Raw genomic sequence first — 22,229 nt, 5'->3', positions numbered from 1 at the left:
CTAATAATCAAAGAGGTAACAGTGGGGAAAGGCTAATTAACCCCGTTTTGTAGGTAAGATATCAAGACAGGGTGGGTTCATTGACTTCTGTCACATAGGCAAGTAGTGGATCTAGATTTTCTAAATCCTGATTCTGTTTCAACCTTCAAAACTACACTTTGTCATAGGTATTTTCTCTCTAAACTTTCTCACAGCCTCACTTTCCCACCTAAAGAAAGACAAAGGAGACCAGTTTTGAGATAGACAACTGAGGAGCTGCCAACATCTTAATGAAATTTGAGGTCAGCTACAGTAAACTCCCAGTCTCTATGCCTAATCTCATCTCTTTACAGTATGTCAAGACCCTACACATTTTTCTTAAAATCACCCAGGTCTGGTATTGGGCCTCAAAGATCCATACAAAAATCTTCATCCATTCAAAAAAAAAAAAATCCTTGGTATTTCAGGTAAATTACTTAGTGATTTCTGTAAAAATAGAGGGAAGGAGAAAATAAAGGAAGCACATGTACAAACGTTGTCTTCAAATAGCCAAGAATCTGGTGAGTAGGAAAATGAATTGGGGTGGGGAGAGGAAAGCCAGTGTCTGTTCACGTCTTACTTCAAAGTAGGCAAGGCAAGGATTTGTGCCGGGGAAGCTCCATATGTCAAGCAAATGTGATGCGTGCCTGTTTGGGTTGATTTCTGCTTTTCTGGCCCTTTCATTTGAACAAGAATTTTCTAACAGATCCAAGAAATCAGTCTCAAATAAATGCATGACCAAAACCACCATGATCCCTCAAATGAAAAATGTCTTGAATTGACATTTTCTAGATAAAATACTTTCATCAACAGGGGAAAAAAAAATATCAAACATGACTCCCTAGCAAGAGCCTTATGCATTATCAAGCACGCTGCCTAGGCTAGGACAAAAAGAAAAAAACAAAGAAAAAAAAAAGGAGGAGCCAGATCATGAGGTAATAGAGACTAGTAGACCTCCACATCAAGACAGCAATGCTGATTTCCTCTAGATACACAGAATCAGTATCTAAGCACAGCATTTGAGAAGCTTAAGCATTGTGTATTAGTGTTATTGCAAGTGTGAGGGAAACAAACCTACTTACACTTAGACTTCTTAAGGAGAAATCAGGGTTAGGAGTTTTATTTACTTCAGTCAAAAGATAAATGTTACGAACTGTTCTCATTCTGGAAATGTGCCTTTCCTCACATGTTGAAAAGTAATTTCAGGATGGACAAACTGACATATATCCAGTAACTCATACTCCAGGTTCAAAAGAGTGAATCCAGGATTTTAGCAACTGGATGAACCGGTGATTTTAAGTTTGCATGATAGATGCGATGAACTTACTGGTTTAGGATTTCTGTATATCACCGACCTGGTCCCTACTTCAGAAGCTAAACCCACTTACAGAAAAGCAGTTTTCTTTAAGTGGAACCAGAAGAAATTTGGAGCACATCTTCTGTAGAGCTGATAGGGAACACAAAGAAAAGAAATGGGTGGGCAAGCAGATGAAAGCAGTTGTATATTGATGTGATCTGCAAATGGATGGTTGTGCAGTCACTAGATGCTGAATGAAGTTAGCTGTTAACTATTGCTTTAACCGTAATTTTATTGAAGCAAGTGCTCCACGACTAAAGTCTTTCTGAGGAGAAAAGACTCCAACTGTCTTCTCCAAGTACCTTGGTTTTGATGAAGGTTTTCTGGGGGGTTGCTTTTTGTGTGTGTGTGTGTGTATGTGCTACTGGAAAGAGAATGAAAAATACAGAAATATTTCTAGGGAAAAAAATTTAAAAAGACAAATTTTCTCTGATGAAATAAATGCTACCATTTTAAAACTTTTTTTTTTTAAACAGTCTTGAGTCCACCTAGTACAGATCTGATTTTATCCTAGTTGATTCAAGTACTTTAAAAATGAAATAAGGCAAAAAGGGTCATTCACTTTGATTGAAAGGGCATTAGGCTAGATTTCAAACGCCATGGGGCAGCACGTCATCTTAGTCTAAGTTCAAGGTTAGAGCTGGTATTAAAAGGCAAAGCAAGTGAAATCAAGAAGGTTGCTGTTAAACTTGGCTCTTACAATAATGTCGGCTTCTGTTCAGAACTCTCTTGGCCTCTGGACAAGATACTGCAATTCAATAACAGCTAGCAGAGACTTTCTAGGACTCTCAAGGATGTTTTCCGACATATAAATGGAGAGACCTCCAGTGGCTTTGATCTGTATCATCAAGCCACCATAGATAGGTACAAGACTTCAAGCAACATCTCATGAGCAGTCCTGACAGGATGGGCTATGAATAACCATAATAACGATTATAAAGAGCATTTGCACATCAGTGCGAAAGAATGAGGAGCAAAGAGGATAAATGTGACTCTTAATCTTCAGCTATCTGCATGGGAAAGTATGATTAATAACTACAGAGGCTTAACATAACCTCCTCAGATAACGAGTGAGGTGGCCTTCTCCGAGCCCTGATTATCCTCTTCTAATGGGCTTCATTTATTGTGTAAACTAATAACCAAGGCCTAAGCACTGCACACTCCAGAGTCTGCAGGAAAAACACTGGGCCCAAGTGTGATTAAGTTGGTGAAAATTGCCCAGCAACACAGTGTGTTCCTTGGGTGGGGGGGGGGCGGACCAGGAGGAGGGAAGAAGAAATGTATCCTGCAAAGAAATGAAGCAGAAAGTAGCAGTGATCTGCCTTTTAGCGTCGATCTGCTGGTATAAATCTCCCCTGCCTTTCAAGCAGGATTGCTATGAGTTTTCAGCTGCAGTTGGTGGAAAGCCAGAATACAGCCCCAAGGTGCTAATACCAAGAAAAAGAGGCATTGGTAATGAGGGGATCCGATTGCAATGCTATCCAGAAAGTCAGCAGCAATGCCAGATCTGGAGTAACTCGAGTTGTCAGTCAGAGTTTCAGCGCTGGAGAGCAAAGAGGTGCTCAAAGAAAGCTGGATTCCCCAAAGTGAACAAGTTCAACAACACAACCCCGGCCCAGAAAAAAAAAAAGAAATGACCTTCCAGCTCCCCTGGCTGTATCTCTAAAGTGCAAGCACAGCTGAAGGGAGGCAGCTTTACAGGGCAATCTAAAGAAAGAGGATAAGATTCTCATTTGAGCTGCACTGATGTAAAGAGGCTTAAACTCTGCAAGAGTCCATGGAGTTACTCTGAATTTACACCCATCAGACAAGAGTACAGAATGAGAGCTCCCCCTCACTGGGAAGCATAATTCTTAGCTGTGCAATGAACATCACATTAGATTACCCAAACTGAAATAATTGTAAATATCCAATTTATCTGGACCCATTTGCACTGTCTGCTTAATTGTTGCACTTCACTCAACAAGGACAATGAAATTAGTTTGAACAGGCTCACTTTAGAGGCATTACCACTGTGCTATGGCAGCTTGGGTTCAGAGTGCTGATGGAAAAGATTTAAGCCTTAATAGAATAAAAATAAGAGAAACACATAGCAATATAGACAAATTTGGGACATCCACTGGGACATGAGGCACTGTCTTTGAAGGGTGTCATCTCTGTATTTTACTCTTTGTAGTTTATCCACATTTGTAGAGCCTGTACTATAGTTTCCAAAAACCATACAAAGCCCACAAATATATGCATTTTCTCAGGATCCCCTCAGCAGCAGCCTGCTTGTCGATACTAGCTACATGTTGTGCCCAGCTTCCCCAGAAGCATCTTAGCCTCTTCCCTCCCAGGTGAAAATGTGTGTAATATGAAGCAGTGTGAAGGTGCGGTGGTAGAGAAAATAACAAGCTGGGAGCAGCAGGCTGCTACCACCACTAGCCTGCAAGGCTTGCCATCCCGCACACCCCACCTCCCTTCCCCTGCGCACAATAAGCATGGGCACAAAAATCAATCCCTTGTCACTCCCCAGTTGCTCTAAGGAAGAACAGGCAAGAGAACACCTCATGAACAACCCTCCCCTGGCTGCCTTTTTTCTCTTGGGCAACATGAACATACACTGAAAACTCACATACACTAAGCCTCATAATTTCAAGAAACATCAGATTTACAAGAAGCCAACTCTGCTATCTATATACGTGTAGCGTCATAAAACGTGAAAAGGATCAGTAACCTAAGTCTCTCCCTTTCTCTGGAAAAAATATGTGATCTCCCAGGCAGAAGTAGTTGGGGAGCATGGTGTTCCTCCTTAGCAGCTGTAATCTCAACTCATTTCATCAGACAGGCATTATGTGAACACAGGATAATGTTTCCAGCAAATCTACAAAGGAGATAAGAGATGGCAAGGACAGACGTGCAGAGTGAAATGGGACAGAGGAGAAAAGGAGAAAATGCTGTTTGGGCAGACATAAGGCACTAGTGTGACTGAATTGAGAAAGGACACCACAAAGTAATGCAAAAGGCAGAAACAACATCTCAGATGTTTACCAAAGATGATCTTGACAGTAAGTCAGCCATAAATAAAAAGACCCAGAAAATCTGATTCCAGTTTTACCACCTTGGAAACAAAATGCTATTCCATTGATCAAAGCTATAAATTAAATCAGAAACTCATGCCAGCATGTCTTATAAGTTACATATTTACCATGCAAAGTCACTATAGTAGCATAGAAATGACTGAGCCATTCACAGAACAAGAGAAAAATAAATTCACTCCATCTGTTTGAAGGAGCAACCTGAGCTTGGAACGGATTAGTTATAGCTGGACAAGGCTTGCTCTGCCAAAACCTGCCTACAGTGATCAAAACAGTCATTTTTTTGCAACACGCCAAAGAAAATATGCACTAGAAAGTAGCAGAGACTTTGAGGATTGTAGTTTACCATACCTAAAGGGAAAGGAAGGGAAAAACTTCATTCTAGCACCATAGGATTCATTTGGTGCTGAAAATGTATGCATATCAAGGTCAAAATATGGTACAGACCACAAAGAAATTTGAAGGCACGTGTTTTTAAAGGAATTTTATTTTAAAAATATTATTTTTTTTTTTTAAAGGGGTGACATGGTGGGAAGGGAGAAAAAATATGGGAAACAAGGTATAAGAAGTTCCCATTAAAGAGAAAAATGGGAAATGCACATTTCTTCTTTGAAAAATAGGTTAGGCTTAATTTTGCCCTTGTACTTACAGAAACTAATCAGACAGATTTGACATTGCTGGGAACCTGCCAAGTGCAGCAACTCGTACATGCAGTGCCACTGTAAGTCTCTCACCACAGCTACTCAACAGAGCAAAGTCACTTCAGATATCTACTTGCCTGAACTGATAGTGCAATCTCATGGTCAGTCATTCCCCACCACTTTCTCCCTGCCAAAGCAAGAGCGCAGCAGAAGTGAAGCACAGAAGCTAAATGGGTTAAATCATGTCAAGTCCTATCAAAAGTTATCCGTAAGTGGAGAGATGGGACAGTTTTTGCAGCTCCTAAAAGCATTCTATCTCAGCTAGTTCTTTAAAAGGTGTTCTTAACTTTAAGCACAGTTTTAAGCTTAATGTTCTTAGACTATTTAATACAGGATACACAGGTTTTTTAAAAGATCTGAAGCCAGTGGCTGGATTTCACATGATAAGGCTTGCAGTCTCCCTAAACTGCAACTGAAACTGTTTTCAACATGCGTAGATGATCCTAACTTACGCAGCGTAAGTAGCACTAACAGAAATCATGTTTCGGGCAAGATTCAAGTCCTTATTGTATAATTACCCCCTGGGAATTACAGTCATGGAATGTAGTTGCTCCACAGCATTCAAGTCCGTGGTTTTGTGTTTTTATTACTATTATACATGCTATTTAGATTAAACTACAGCAAGACACACCTCTATGGGTTTCAATGATAATAATTCTGGTAGCAGACACGCATACTTGATCCATTAATCTTGTGTATGGTCTTCAACCTTTGTACTCTAAAAAAAATTACTTTTGTCTCACTGAGTATCTGAAGGATTTAAAGACATGTATACAGTGCATGAAGAAACACAGGGCAGACAGCTTACACCAATGTAGGCTATGAGTAGTGCAGCTGCCACTGGTAAACCTATAGTATAGGTGGGCATATTGCCACAGGTGGAAGTCCAAATCACATAATTATACAGCATCTTCATCTAAGTGCTTTATTGAAAGCTTATGTTAGCCTTGCATTACGGATCACAATCAGGACATGCTTCTCCATTTACTATATAGTGCAAATACGGGAAGTGGGTGTTTATGGAAATGAACATAGGCTTTATGAAAGCCTATGAACAATGACCCCTGGACTAGATAATGTCACACAATATCATCCATATGGCTGGACAGATGAAAAGTAAGTTGACTGTTAAAGGGTGCCTGTTCTTCTCTTCCTCTGTCTCTCTGTGACAGAGAACACAGGATGAGAAGTGGAGGTTTACTGCTTGCAAGCTATTCCTGTGTGTATCCCATCATCACTTGAATCAGTAGGGTGATGCAACTGGAAACCCCAGTGTTTAAGGTTCATTAGTATCTAATGGCTAACACTGTTGAAACACCAAGACACCAACCATCTTTAATTCCTATAGTTTGGAGCTGGGACCTCTCCCTAGTAAAAAGCCCATGGGAGCTACTGAATGGCCCAGCAGGTGTCAGGGATGCTCAGCATTTTGTGAGATCAGATATTCAGATGCAAAGATTCTTAGTAGAAATATGTTTCCTCATTTAGAGCTACGGTACTGTTCACGATGACATCATTTCAGCAGTGACAAATATAGCTGAGTCTGCTCTTTCCTACGCCATATAAATCCCTTGACCTCAATCAGATCACTGCTGATTTACACTTGTGTAAATGAAGTCAGAATCAAACCCATGGCATTCATAAATGTAGGCCAGAGTAAGCATTACTCACAGACAAGAGACAACCCTTCAGAGGAAGGAAAAAAGATCATTTTCATGCAAATATCCTTAATAATAAGGAACAAGAGATAGAAATGAATGAAAGAAATGAATGATAGAAATGAAGAGTATGAATGAAATGCAATCAAGAACTGCTCCAAGATCAGATTTGCTTCTAACTTTATGATGCTGCATCAGCAGCTCTTAAAGTAGCTTAAGCCCAAAATTTGACCTACCTGAAACTTGTTATATATAATTTTTCATCAGGGATCTGTGAGCTAACTCAATCCCTAGGCTTGGCTTTGAAGGTAGCTGAAGGTGCTCAGCTACTTGCAGGATCTGAAAAGATGTGATTGCTGTGTTCTATGGAAATGGAAACTTTTTTCTCTTTTTTTTTCCCTGAGATCCAGGTTTGCCCTCAAATTGTTACACATTATCTATTTATTTATGCATAAACAGTGGCATTATGGTTTGGAGAATAGGGACCCTTTGATGGGAGGTAAGCTTGACTAGCCTATGGGAGTTTACTGCTATGCATATAAATGAGGCCATACATACAAATATGCAGAACAGACAAGTGAAAATATACAACATCTCTTTAAAATGAAATACTTTGATTGCTCCAATCACAAGAAGTTGTAAAACTACCCTGAAGAATTAACAGCCTCAGTACATGCTAACTACATCCATCATAAATTCGTCTTTAGTTTCTGTTATCATATCACTGTCTCTTGGGACCCCCAGTCCTGTCATCATTTGCCCTTTATAATTTATTCAGCTTGTACTTGCCTGAATCCTTTCTACTTATCATTCATCTTTACAGTTGTACATAAAATTAGATTGATCCTCCTATGGCAGATACGTCAGACAGAAAAGTTGTCATTGAATAACACATAAAGCAAATGAAGGTCCAGCAAAAGCTTTTGTTGAATAACTTGGAAATCACCCTTTGAGAGCCAAAAGGTGTCAAATTAGAAAGACAAGACAATATTATCTTTATAATTTATTTTTTGCAAGCCATTTTTCAATTGCCACCAATTCTCAAACACAACTAAGCAGCCTTCTTTTCCATTTTACATATCAAGCTAAGCTTGGTTAGCCACCACAAATGTGATGAATACACCAGTCTCAGCTGAGATAACAACATGCATCCAACACACTGGTTCTGTCAGAATGCTTGCACTGTATTCCTTTTCCTCCAAAGCTCTTTGGACTGGGTGGCAGAGAGAGAGAGAGTTTACTTTGTATTCTAGAGGCTGCTGTATAGGGATACAGAAGCCAATCTTTAACTAGTGAAATGGAACTTTAATGTTTACCAAGCAGATAGGACCCAGGTGTTTCATCTCATCTGGTGAGCAGAACAGCACTGTCTACTACAGGGTTTTTTAGCAAATGGAAAGTGCATATGGTTTCCTCTCCCTCTCTTGTCCCCTCCTTTCCCCAAAGCAAGATCCAAAAGTCCTTTTACTGGCTGGTCAGTCAGAAGGAGGAAACGAGGGGTAAAAAAGAATAATAAATCTTTTTAACCATGACACTGACACCCAAAGATTTTTAAAGCACTGGAGAATTTCTACAGGACTGGTTTTTGCAAGTCTCTTACCTCAAATCTGTTTTTATTCCTTTTCATCTTCATTTTTAACTTCAGAAAACAGACATGTTTCTCCCAAGGGAACAATTAAATGTGTTTTCTTTCAAAATCTAAAGGGCATGGTGAGCAGGCTGTGTGTTCAGCAGGCTACTTTAATCAATGGAACCCATCCAGCCTGCCACTGCTGACCAAATTGCAATTTACATTGGTAGAGAAAACTTTTGAAATGGGAAGGTGTGGAAATAAAATACCATTTTTGGCATAACACAGTGTGCAAGGTGATGTGTGGTTTAATGATTTTCTAACAAGCTTTTCAAAAAAGCTTTGAAATATTAAAAAAAGACAATAAGACTGTACAATTACAGCAAGGTCTGCTTGAACAGTGAAATCCATGCTATAATGCACAGGACTTCTGAAGGCCACATGACACTTATGTCTCATTTAAGCCTTATTACAAGGATTCAAGAGGGGCAAGACACCCTCTCCCCTTCCTCCCCTGCTCAGGTGTCTTTCCTCACATAAATATATAAGAATTTGAGCTGGATAAGACCAATAACATTGAAAAACTTTTAAAATTGTTTTTTAAACTAAGCACAACTTTAGTTTCAATCGAGAGGGGCTTTTGTTTGTTTAAAACTGGGTTTAATATGAGTTTTATGAGCTCACCCATCTTCTAATGTTAAAGATGCATATTTTTGCATATGACTAATAAAGCAGAATGCATTTTTTCTAGATGGCAGAAGAGACAAAGGATATCAGAAGAGTTAGGAAGAAAACTAATTATGTTATGGACTGAGATATTTAGCATACCAGTAGTACTACTCTCCCTTTCAAGAGGAGTAGATACAGTAAGAAAACCCAGTCTATTTCCCAGCCTGGATAAGCCCTGCAGATTGCTGAGGTTAACAGTTTCTTAGCTACTTAATTTCATATTTATTCTTTGCAAGTCTTACAGGGAGGTTTTAACATTATGCAAAGAGGCAGTGCCTCCAACCAAGTATACATGGACTATTCACTCCCATTGCCTGAGCGAGCCACAAAGGACTAGAGGAAAAAAATGCCGCTGCGCTTATCATACGTGAGCTCAGTTTATTTGTGCTATAAATAAAAGTAGATCTTGATAGCGTAATTACATTTCTCAGCATTATCCTCTGCCATTCGCTTCAGAAAGAAAAAAGAAAGGGGAGAAAAAGTTGGCTTCACTATAATTTGTAATCAAAATGACTACACTTAAAACATAATTTTATTTCTCTGATTTCATTTCCTGTGGAGCTTTGTGGGGCAAATAGATAATACTATACTAAATCTGCAGGCAGATAATTCTTACATCTCCTGCACTGTCATTGTCTAGATCACTCCCCCCCCCCCCCCGCCCCATGCTTTCCCCAAGACCACGGGCTGTGGTTTTGATATTGCATTTTATCATTAAGAGATATATCAGCATCAGAAATCCCAAGGGTGAAACAACTTTTACTTTCTCTACTTTGTCTCTCCTGCTCCCCCAAATTACTCTTCCTTGCCTAATTTGCTTTTTATAAAGTTGGGAAAAAAAAAGTGGTTTCCCACTATGAAGGATTAGCACAGATTATGGTGAACAGTGTTAATTATAGGTGGGGAAAGAGAATAGTGGATCTCTCCAATCTGTTCTTGATTTCCCCCGTGTCTGTCTGGCTGGTAATAAGCCTCCTTTAATCTGGCAGTCCCCTTGGTGAAATCAGCACCACGGACAGCAATATTGATTGCTTCTGAGAAACCATCACAGCTGCTCAACCAAATTACCTTTGATATGTGACCTTTAATGTAATTACTGCAACATCAAAGCATTTCTATAAATTATTAAAGAACTAATATACTTCATCATACAGCTTCTCTAGTATATGTAAAATAAACAATCACAAGTAAAAGCTAGAATTTGAATTGTTCAACACTCGCAAAGTGCTCTTTACACATACATACACACCCTGCTACGTTAACCTTCCATTTTAGGCAAGACAATTTCAAACTGTCCAAAACAGCCTAATTCATTTAGATGAAGAGTATTCGACTGATAATTTTATGTTTTACATTCCATTCTACTCGCTTCAAAATATCTATCATGATTCCTTTCTGCCCAAAAACAAAGTGCTGTAAAGACTTTATTAATCAACACATACCTGCTTGGAAGTCTTTTGATTATTCCACAAGATGACTTTATGTCCCACATATAGCACAGAAATATGTGAAACATATTTCTGTCATCTTACAAAGCACATCCAGAAAGTAATTACTGTAAAATATGTGCATGTAGCCACTCCACTAAAAACAAAGTGATACATAGCTAAAAGGCAAGGCGTCTGAATCCGGACACAAACTCCTCATGCCTCACCATTTCCATACATTTGCATTCATGTGCATAATATTAAAAATGAGTCAATTCTGTGTTTTATAATACAAAGAACACAAACAGCAATATTGCAAGAGCAGGCAAATACACAGTTTACTAGGGGATGGAAAAGAAATGTCTTGATTCAATGGCTCACTGTAGTACTATTTTCTTGTTTCCTATACCAGGCTTGTTAATTATTTTTGGTACCTCCTCAGTACTGCTGTTTGTGTCACAGACAGTAGAGGGTCAAGAGAAGGTGTTATATATGTGTCATTTGTGAACTCATGTGAATGAGGACTTGGACCGCTGACCTTACGAGTGCTTTTTATTTTATGGTGATGAACTATGCTTGATATTGTTGGTGCATGTTATCAAGAGCAGTCAGGTAAGTCATAAACAATTCTCTGCTACTCACATAGGAACCATAAAACAGTATCCAGGCATGATAGTTTATCAAGAGACAAGGCTGGTTTCCTTAAATAAGCTACAGTGACATCATTCAGAAGATGAGTTCAGAAACTTGGCAGAAAGCTGTATACAGAGGGTTTGCTGGTGGAAAGTAAACCTTTACCCTGAGACAAACAGAACTGGAAATGAAAGGGATGGGAGAAGTCAGTGCTCAGATAGCTCAAAAACCTGGTTGCTGTTTTGGACAGAGGATTCACTGTTCTCAATTCAATCAGATCCTGATGTGTCACCTCAAAGTGTAAAACAAACTAAAAAAGCCTTCTGAAGTCAGCACGGTCAGTATGGGCTATAAGTGACAGAAATTACATAAGCCAAGAAAGAAATATTTTGCCTCTAGTCTAGAATCAGTCAGTATAACCTCTGAAGGAAGTCTTGATCCTAATGCAAAAGCTGGTTGAATTTTGCCCCTCTCCAAGACAACAGTTTTGACTTTAAGAGTTTTGTGATTTGAAATACCTAAAATGGGGAATGAGATTCAGAATAATGGACATATAAAGAAGTCATTTAAAAAAAAAATCCTAAATCATCACTTGTGCTCCCTCCCCAACTCTGAGCTCACAGTCTCACTGATCCACTGTCTTCTTGAAGATACACCCATCATACAACTTCAGGATGAGATTTTAAACTCATAGGGAAGATACAAGCTCCATATGCAAGTGAGTGGTCTGGCTCCTAATGAGGAGAGTAAACAGTCTCAGTGAAAACAAGTGGAATTCCAGTTAGTATCTTTTAAATGCACAACACCCTATTCATTATATCTCTAGTTTTGACAAATGTATATTTGATTTCAAGCATACTTCAGAAAATTTCAGGTAAAATGCTACCTAAAACATCCATATTCAAAATATTTTCATTTTTTGTACATCCAGTTCTAACATTCAGAGGAGAGAGAAGTAAAAAGAAAACATCACAGGGGGGGGAACCCTAAACCCCAACAAGACTCAAGTTACTTTCAATATGTGGCTAACGAGTTTCTAGAAAAAAATAATTCAGAAGGAGTTGTCAGCTGACAAAAATGTATTTTTAGGGAATGAAGTATGTATATATTTACATAAGGTATGGCCTTTAAAGCAAAGATAGATGTAGATGAGCAAGTGCGTGGGCATCTCCATACTGGCAAGGTGGCATAGAGATAGGTAAATAGACCCAGGATGATGGAAACAAGCAGAGCAGAATCAACACTTTCTTGAGCAACTGATGTGTCTTAGGTTTTGTGGAAAGGTAGGTTATATGTACATAGGACTCCATCATTCAACACCAACTAATAAAGACAGACTTTTGAATCAATTTCCTCTCACTTCAGATGCAACCTGGAACCCTCAGGATCCCACTCTTAATTACTTGATCACTGACTTTTGTGTTGTTGTGAAACCAGCCCTATTCTAGCCACAGGAGTACTCAGCTGTTTCCAATCCATGTACCCTGACTGAATCTAAAGAGTCTCTCTCTCTCCCTCCTCCTGGTTACTGCTAAACTGGAAACCCATCCCAGCAGTGCAGGTCTTCCCCACATAATGCTGATCCTATTTTTAGATCTGCTTGTGTTGTCTAAACCTTAGATCTTGCTCATGTGAATAATTTTCCTCATTATCTTGTGTTTGTCTCTCCTCACTCTCTTTTCTCCTTGTCTCACCGCCTTTCCAATCTGCTACAGCTGCTTGAATACTAAAGTAACTGAGTCAAACCACTTTGTCATCAGGAACATGTTTTCATTCTGTGATAACTCAATAATGTGATCTGTTTCTTGATTTCTTACTGCCACACCTTACTTCAGAGAAGAAAAATATTAAGAGCTAGCACCTGGTGAGCACTTCTATTATTTCATTGTAGTGGTCAGAATCCTAAAACCTTTCCTCAGCTGAGTAAGGCTGGTAGGATCCAGCCCATAACCAGTTACTTACTGTTTTCCTGACCCCTGATAAGAGCAAAAAGCTTTTCATTTTGTGCATGGAAACCGTTTGGGTGGGTTGGTGGTGTCTTGATTTTATTAGCACAATACAAATAGTGAATCATCCAAGCAACCAGAGATGATATGCTTCCAAACCCAAGAGAGAACTCCATATGTAATCCATTTTAGATTTAAAGAAAAAAGTTATCAATATAGACTCACCCCTGGCAGTGTCTTCTGTTCATGCAGTGCACTCTGGGCCTTTAGAGCAGACTCCCTTTCGCAGTATGTTAGGAAGGCACAGCCTGTAAACAAAAGGCAAAGCCTCAGTAAGAGCAGTGCTTCAGAGGGGATCTGTTTAAAATTCAGACATAGAGCAAACCACTTTCCCATCATCACCCCGTTCCCAGTAAATCAATCATAAAAATCTCTCCTTTGTAGGTCAGTAGTAAAGAAACGAAGCTATCACCACTTTCTCTGAGCCCTGATGAAAAGTGAGCAACAGTGTGGCTATGAGTGGTTATTTGTGTTTGAATACATGCTTAAGTGTCAGCTAGGGATCCCAAAAAAACCCACATGGTGGCAAGGAGGGGCAGAAGATCCCACTCCTGCTCCAGCAGCAGCACTAGGAACAAGCCCCTTACTGCCATATCACACAGGAGGTCTCATGCCCTTCTTTTGTACCAAGTACTTCAAGTAAACAGCATGCAAGGACTTGGGACTTCCTAGTGCAGAGGACTACACCTATTGTTTAGTCTGACTTGCATCCACAAGTAGTCTCCCTGTTTGCATCACACCAGAAAACCACCACCCTACACCTACTGCTGCAAGGGCTCATTGGCTTCCAGCTATGCATACAAAAAAAAAATCACAGCAAAGCTCAAACAATCAATCCAAAACATCCATGTTGCTTTACAGATCACTAGAACTTCAGAGATGCTCCCATGGATCATGTCTTTGATTCTTTCAAAAAGTTATCTTATCAACTACAAAGGCTAAAGCCCTGTCATGGTAGGGCAGAGCAAAAACCCCACTCTGCCTTCTCTCCCCACCTCCATGCTTGCCTTCTTGTAAAACTGGTCAATGTTGCAATGTCTTGCACAAGTTGTGTGTGTCTGATATGATCAGATTATTCCTTCTCACTGCAGTATACTGAAAACCTGCCAGTTTCTGCAGCAAGAGAAGCGCTTGTTATGCAGAGGACATTTTCTCTGAAGTTACTACAGAATCTCTACAACCTCGCCAGCTCCTTGAAATGAAGGTATCATATCTTTCAAGGTTCAGGCAGCATGACCATCAAACTGCGGGCATCTTCCAAGAGCAGCACAAGTACAGAGAGACTGCCAAAGAAACATATGTGTCCCATAACCTCATTTTCACCCAACTCACCCTCTTCCCATGCATACAAAAAAATATGCAACAGGTGAGTAAATGATGAACTTTTTTTCAGCTCTGATCACCACTGATCTTTTTGTCCACACAATGCTCATTGTTTTATCCAAATTGGTGCCTTAGACAATATTACTGAAGAAATATGCACTTGTTCTTTTCTTCTTTATAATGTTTTTAATAGATTAGTATGCACAAGAGACTAGAGGTTTTTTTTTTTTTATAAACACATATAGATATTTTCTTAAAGATTCTGGAAGTCACCTTACTCCTCTCACTATGAAGCTACAAGCTGGATGAATGTTCCAAGCTGGCATGGAAAAAACCCCTTATTTTTTGCCCTATTTCTTACCCTATATTTCTTTCTGAAGGTCTTGTTCATTTCACTTTATTCAAGCCAATCACATTTATTATGTCACAATAATTGTGACTCACAAGCAGAAGTTGACAATCAAGGAAGGAGACTAAACAACAGCAGAAGTATGCGTACTCTAATTGGAATTATTTGGATTCGTTCCCCTCTAACTTTAAATGGATGAGTTTTCACTTAGTCTGCATCTACCAGAGAAGAGGAAGAAACTGTGGCAGAGAGTTTACAACTAGTAGAAGTAATGAATTGAAAAGGATCCTTAAAAAGTCACCCATAGCTTGATAATCAAATGGGAAACTATGCTTAAATTTAATTTCAGTGCTAAATCACAGGCTGAGAGCTCTCTGATGACTAGACACAATAAGAAAGTGTCCCTTTAGTAGCAGACATGGAGCAGCTGATACAGTCTAATTAGGGACATCATAGTGTACTGTTATAGAGATAAACTGTGCAGTGTAAAGTTCCCATAATGATAGCTGTATTTTCCTCCTCATTGTGATGGGCATAACGACAGTTCAGGGTAACAATGTCCTGCAACTCCTATCATATCATGACTGTAATTCAGACTGAGTGGACAGAAGACTACTCATGTCTGAAGGAGCAAAGTTTCCTTCTAAGATCCACATGAAGTGTGTGTGGGGGCAAGTTCTCATCAGGGAGAAACCTCCTTTAAGTCCTCTCCAAACATGTTTGTGAAAGCGGTAGAAGTACCAAACTCCCAGAAACTTTACTCAGTAGAATGCATCCAAACATCACTGATTTCCCAAACAAGGTGTTAAGGACAGAAAGACTTTGAAATGGAAAAGATGACATGTAGTCTCTTATGTGGTCAGACAAACAAAAACCATGTTTTTCAGGGAAAAAAAAATGGTTTGTGGAGGTATTGCTTTTTCCCTTGCTCCTTAAAAATGTCATATACATGAGTTAAACTCTATCCCACTCTTGTTGGGCAAAAAGTAATTTATTTAGGAAAAAGAATACCTCATTTACTTTAAGTAAATCCTGATTGCTTAGAGACAGTAAGAAGTTCCATCCCAGCAATGGCCAGCTAGAATAAAGTAGAGTTTAATGTTTATAGTAGGCCTCAAACCTGAACTTGAAAAGGCCAGTTCACAGGGTTTTTTGTCTTTCCTTTACTCGTCACAAGATTGCTCCATAAGGCAAAAACCCAGCATCAGCCATCAGCTAGAGCAGTATTTTTCAAAAACATTAACAAGTGGCTTATGATAAAACAATACATATCTATTACTCCATCCTGCAAGTATTTCTATATTTCAGCTCCTTGTTCATTAAGACAAAAGGCAATAGGATTTCTTGCCCCAATCTCCGCCCCCTAAAAGCATTAAAATACTTGATCTGTCCTTTGTATTGTGATGCTTAATGGAATTACAACTGTAGCACCTCTTTCAGGTGTTATTTCTCCCAGGCTACCTCTTTCACTGTGCCTCCATATGACCCCTCTAAAAGATTCTTCCTTCCTAGAGAATGTTGCTTAAAGAACAGAGCACTGAACACTCAGGTTAACACCACAAGATACAACACCCTAAACAACTGAGTCTTGAAATAATGTCATATGAAGCAGCTATACTGAGTTTTACAGAGAAAAGTCAAACTAGTGAAAAAACTTGTTTTTTAAATTTTGATTTCCCAGGTGGAAAACAATTTCAGAACAATCCATTTTCCCCACTGAAACTTTTGCTTGTGTACAGAACTACTTATTTCACTGGAAAAAAAAAAACCCCGCATTTTGATAGTAAACTCTTAAGTAGCTCAACTTAACTGCTCACTTGCCATCAGATGTTTGGGCTGGATGTGAATCTAACTTCTGGGTGAAAGGCTTCATATTCCACCACTAATAATTTGCACCATCCAGCCCCTGGAACGGCCTATGTTCAACAGTATAATGAATATTTTTGAACACATCTCTTAAGGAAATATAGACTGAAGGCTATGCATTATTTCTGTCATCTACTTGTATGGGTGATAATGACTGAGTGAGTACAGTGCTTGAGAATTATATCTGAATTTGAACAAAAAATCTAATTGACTAATTATTGATAATGAAGGACTTGCTCCTAGCTGTTCCTAATTTCAATTCCATTTCTCTCAAACATGCCAACTTTTCCAGACATATGTCAATCAGCTAAAAGATGCTTTGTTTGGATTGTGTCTTTCCAGCTGTTCATTTGCTACCAATGGACAGCTCTTTGGGCTAGCACATAAACATCTGGAAACTCCCAGCTGGCAATTAACTCTCAACCTATTGAACTGCAGTCTCTTGGAAACATGAGGAGGTATCAAGTGGTCTCCTGGGAAACTAGGTTGTTAAAGAGAAGGGGGAAACAAAAACAAGAGCTTGAGATGGGGAAAAAATAATATAAAAGCTCTATTTTAATTTTACCTCCAGGGAATGCAGTAACATAAATAATAATTGCATGGAATACAGATGGATAATGATCGCACTTATGGTAAGTTTAACCCCACAGTAAGTCTCCTGAAGATTTTGCACAAGCCTGGGAGGCAAAACAGTCAGGGGACACATTCTGAGCTGAACAGAATAATTCTGGAAACCAAGAATTATTTCACCCCACCAGTACTCAGTTCATCCTGGGACAAATGAAAACACAGTCTTTTCACTTGATATCTCAGTGCTTATCACTTCAGTGAGTCAGTTGAGTCTCAGCCACTTTAAACCAGGTAAATAGTTCTGACCAGCTAAAAAGCACTGGTCACCTAACTCAAATTTAGGTGTTTAAAATTAGTTATCTTAATGTCTACCACCAATAACAAGACATTCATCTGACCTAACATACAGGAGAGGAATAAACCTCTGGAGAGGCCTATCCTCTACACCTGGTGTAAGAACCATGCACAACCATCTCAGGTGCAGGCTTTTAGCTTCAAGGTTGCATATGTTCACAGTGTCAGATTCCACCTGCCACCTCTAACCTCCCAGTTACCTTAAGTACAAGCATTATCTGTGCCTTAATTAATCCTTGTTATATATGGTGGGAGATGAAGATAATGCATACTGGAGATCCATTAATAACTGTAATTAAGGGCTTTTTTCCCCCCTTGCTTGTTTTATTCTGGCAGACAGCCACACATATCCTGGCACAGTCTCTCCTTTCTGACCATTGTTTAGATCAAAGAACAAGCACTTAGTGACTTATGACCCTTTCTTTGCATGATGGGTTTTGGTGACATCTTATGATTTTATTAGAACTACATAACCTCACACAAAGCATGCCTTTAGCTTTTTCATACATCTCGATCCACAGGCATTGTTTAAGAGCTAGACTACAACCATGTTCATTTCCAGGTATTTGCTGTCTGTCTGAACAAGGCATTAAAAGTCCAGTCTAAATCTAATGAAAAAATACTTACACAATTCAACAGGCTTTGGGGAAGGGGCCCTAAGTCTTTCATGGCCCTGTGTTTACTCTCTGGCATTATGAAGGAAAATTTAAAAGTTTGTTAGGTACTTTAAGACTCTTGGATGAAAGCCAAGAGCTAAAGCAGATTCTGAGCTCAGGGGTGTAATCCAGTCAAGGGGAGAGCTTGCATGTAACTCATCAGAACTATGCAATTACACCAACATAAAATTAGTTTCATGATTTGGCCCATAATCTATTGCCTCTCAGAAGAATCCTTGGCTCAGACACTGACTTCATCTAAATTGGTGATAATCCAGAACAGTAAGGATAACCCCAGGTTTTGAGAAGGCTGGCTCAAGTGGCCTAAGACAGTTTTTGATTCACAAACATTTGGTTGTAGAGTGTGTACTCAACCAGTTATAACAGCTCAGCTGACAGGTGATAACTTCTGAAACTACAGCCCTTCTGATACCTGTAAGTGTAACTAAAATCAGAATCATTGCCCAAGATAAAACCATCACAAGGTTGTCAGTTTTTTGTTGGTTTTTCTTCTTTGAGTCAATTAGCTTCATGCTTTCAGTTACAATAATATTCATTGACTTGAATAGTTTCCTAAATTGGCCTTCCTGTGTTGTTTTATGTTAGACTCCTGTATAGCACATGAACTGGTGAACAAGATACCCATCTGTTAACAGTTATGCAAGAAAGAACAAAGAAATCAGTTTGTAGTGTCTACTACTCTAGAACCTTTTCCCTTACCACCTTTAATGTACCTAACTTCCCAAAACCCCAAGGCAGAGAAGCCAAGGGCTTTACTCCAGCAACACTATGGAGTTCAAGAAAGCAAACTGCAATTCAAGCACAACTATCCAAGACCTTCATGCTGTATACAAAAAAATGGAGGAGAGTAATAATATTGCATACCTTATACCACATGCTAGCAGTCATGCTCCCATTTAAGAATAGCTACAGTCTTTTAGAGGAGCTGCTTTGAAAACAAAAAACTTGTATCTCTGGAAAATAGGAACTCTCAGCTGGTCACAGGCCTGAGCATCTCATGTAGTGATACTGCAGTCTCTTTGTGCCCTAATTACCTTTAAAATATTTAGCCCAAGGCTTACAAGTTATCTGTGGTGGACCAGAGATCTCCCCCCATCTTCCAAGCCCTAGGATTTTGTTTAAGAGAGCTCTTCCTCTGAAAATAAGAGTTCCTTGCTTCAAGATTCAGGGATCTGTTACATAAATCGTAACACTTAAAAAACCTCTTGCCTTAAAATCAACATCTCAGATTACGTCTCCCAGCTAGGATTTCAAAGTGAAAAAGAAATCTTTTTTTGCTTTAACTATCCTAGTTCTACATATGTCTGGTTTTGAAACAATCCTCATTTGCTCTGTCTACAGTGAACTGCCCAAGGTTTAATCACTTGAGGGTTTCAGAGATTGAGCTGAATTTTCTTGATGGGGACACAATCAATAGACTTTTGGAACTAGAAATGCTTTATCCAATTTCTTCATCTGTTCCCTCTCAGTGATTAACTACCTTCTGACGAAAGTTAACATCTTTGCTGGTAAAGAACATTCACTTGGCTAGAACTTTCTTTTTCTCCATCTCCCCTGCTGTACAACTACTGAACACTAACTGTTTAGAGAAAAAGATAGGAATAAAAATCTTCCCAGATATCAGCTTCCCTGTCAATTATATTGCCAGACAGATTAACATCCGAAATGCCCTGCTGTGTGGAATGTTAATTTTCTTTTTCCTCTTATGTTATTTTCCATTAACTATTATGATGCTGTCATTTTCCTACTATAGATAACTTGATACGGGTCTGTATGTAAAAGCATACATAAGGCACGCATATATACACCCATGAACCAATATTAAAAACAAATTAAGAGTCCAAATCTGGAAATGCAGAAGTTAACCATATTTACAGAATATTAGCTCACTTAAAATGCATTTATGACATTTCAAAATGAGACATGGATATGCACAATCCAAATCGGAGTCCTTCCTCAGACTAAGCAGTGCTTAATTACATTTAGCAGTGTCCAGGCAGACAGCAGAGAGACTTGAGTAACTGTTGGTGTGTGTAAGTATTTCAGCAAAACACAGACAACAGTTTCATCTTGTTTTTTGATAACAAGTAGGTTTTTAATTGAAACATCAGTTTTCAAAAGTCAAAATTTCTCGTAGGAAGTTTCAATGAAATATTTCACCAAGAAGCATTTCTCAGACCTCATGATACAATTTCTGATCAAAGCCTACAGCAAGAGAAAAACTTATTCCAGGAGAGTCAGTAGTCCAGACTGTAATCTGAATCAGGCAAGCAGGGTCTCGAGCCTAGGGCTTCTACACATCAGAGAAGAGTGCATTGTCATTGGCAGACCTTTGAGGGTCCACTATTTCTTCTTAAGGAACTTCACAGCTACCTTACCTCCATCCCACTGCAGAACTGGAAAGCTTTTGATCTCTCAAACTTTTTTCCCCCAGGATGAGGGAACAGTTTCTGGCTCTGATTCACACAAGGATAAGTTTCTCCCAGGGTCTTGAAAGTTCCTTGCATGTTGCTTGGAACCATCCTTTGCTGACTGGTACACTCAAGATAAGGTACAGAATGAACCATTGATTTGACATAGCATATACTATATACAGGTCCTGTTTTCCCATAACTGCCAACAATTTAGCTTTTAATTTCATCCTGAAACTTCTGAGATACTTTTGATCATCTGAGCCCAAGCCAACCCAAGATTCACTGCTCAAGTTTCTGCAAGTAAGTCTAGCCATCCAGAACATTTTACTTACACATTTTACACACGGCAAACCACCATTGAATAGATTCCCCATCAGAGAAATAAGAATGTAGGTTACTGGTTAAGGTAGTTGTCTACCAAAGAGATTGCTGATGTGAATAATAGGGCCTGCAAATATTTGATGCTTTGAATTACAGTAGAAAACTTATTTTTCAGCAGACCAGACTCACTTCAGCTTCTCATTTGTTGCCTAATAACTACAGACTCCAACGTTGTAAGTAGTGATGCATGCCCTCAGGCCTTAACCATCAAACAATTAGGGCATGCTTTTGATAAAGGCTAACGTTAAAGTGAATCTCATGATCAAGTGGCTTTCTGGACCATGCAACAGTGTTCCCAGTATTTCAGAACTCAGCCACTAATGATAAAGTCATGGCCAAACTCTAGAGATCACTCAAGTGAAGATGAGAATAAGTAGGTTCCAGCTTCTATTCAGTAAGGAAACATCAAGTTTAAGTTAAAATCCTGATCACCTCTAAGCTTGGCTCACTTCAACCTACCTATTACTTCAAAGAAAAATCCAACATATTTGCGTTATGCATTTTTATATTGCAGACTCAGAAAATAATAATAATAATAAAGAAATCATTAAATCTTCAGGATTTCTTGTTCCAGTGTGGTGATAAACAAAGGAAATATAGAAGATGGGGTTTTTGCCTTGCGATTCACTGGTGAAAGTCAGGAATATAACTAGGAACAATCCTGTTGTTGAAACACTACAGCTTGCATTCAGACAGTTATGGGTTAAGCCTCCTTAGAGTATGTGCATTAATTAGACTCTGTACCTGCTGTTCTGGGTCCTGCCTTTGAGTTCTTTCTATTGTTAGCAGCATATGAATAACTCAGTGGATTTTCTAAAACACTTAGCTGTTTCAGAAACTTTTCACCCCCTCTTCATTTTATTTTGATTTTTGGATCTGCTTCTTTTGGGGACAGTTCTGCAAGAATTCTCAACTAGTCTCCAGAGGTTATGCTACTGTTAAACAACATTCACTTTGAGTGCCTTGAATCTTAGCAAAATAAACCTAAAGAAAAAACATCTCTAAACAAATTAGACTGTTCTGCCACATACAACTTGTTCCAAGCCTTGCCTTTCTGCATCCACATAGGGTTGTTTTGTTTTGTTTTTTTACTGCTCATTATCTTTCACCAGGGTG

The 22,229-nt window shown here is 39.0% G+C and overlaps 1 protein-coding gene across 47 annotated transcripts in view; it reads right to left on the bottom strand.

The window, feature by feature from the left end:
* The window catches only part of CELF4 (CUGBP Elav-like family member 4), a 685,725-nt gene that overhangs the window by 581,083 nt on the left and 82,413 nt on the right, over positions 1-22,229 (bottom strand). For all 47 annotated transcript variants that reach the window (XM_059834415.1, XM_059834375.1, XM_059834395.1 and 44 more), the window contains exon 2: positions 13,345-13,427. In XM_059834415.1, coding sequence (XP_059690398.1) covers positions 13,345-13,427 — 83 coding nt within the window. The remainder of the gene's footprint in view (positions 1-13,344; positions 13,428-22,229) is intronic.

The sequence above is a fragment of the Gavia stellata genome, chromosome Z (assembly GCF_030936135.1).
Source record: "Gavia stellata isolate bGavSte3 chromosome Z, bGavSte3.hap2, whole genome shotgun sequence".
Classification (NCBI taxonomy): domain Eukaryota; kingdom Metazoa; phylum Chordata; class Aves; order Gaviiformes; family Gaviidae; genus Gavia; species Gavia stellata.
Note: the sequence above shows the minus strand (reverse complement) of the source record. Positions and strands in the feature narration are given on the sequence as shown.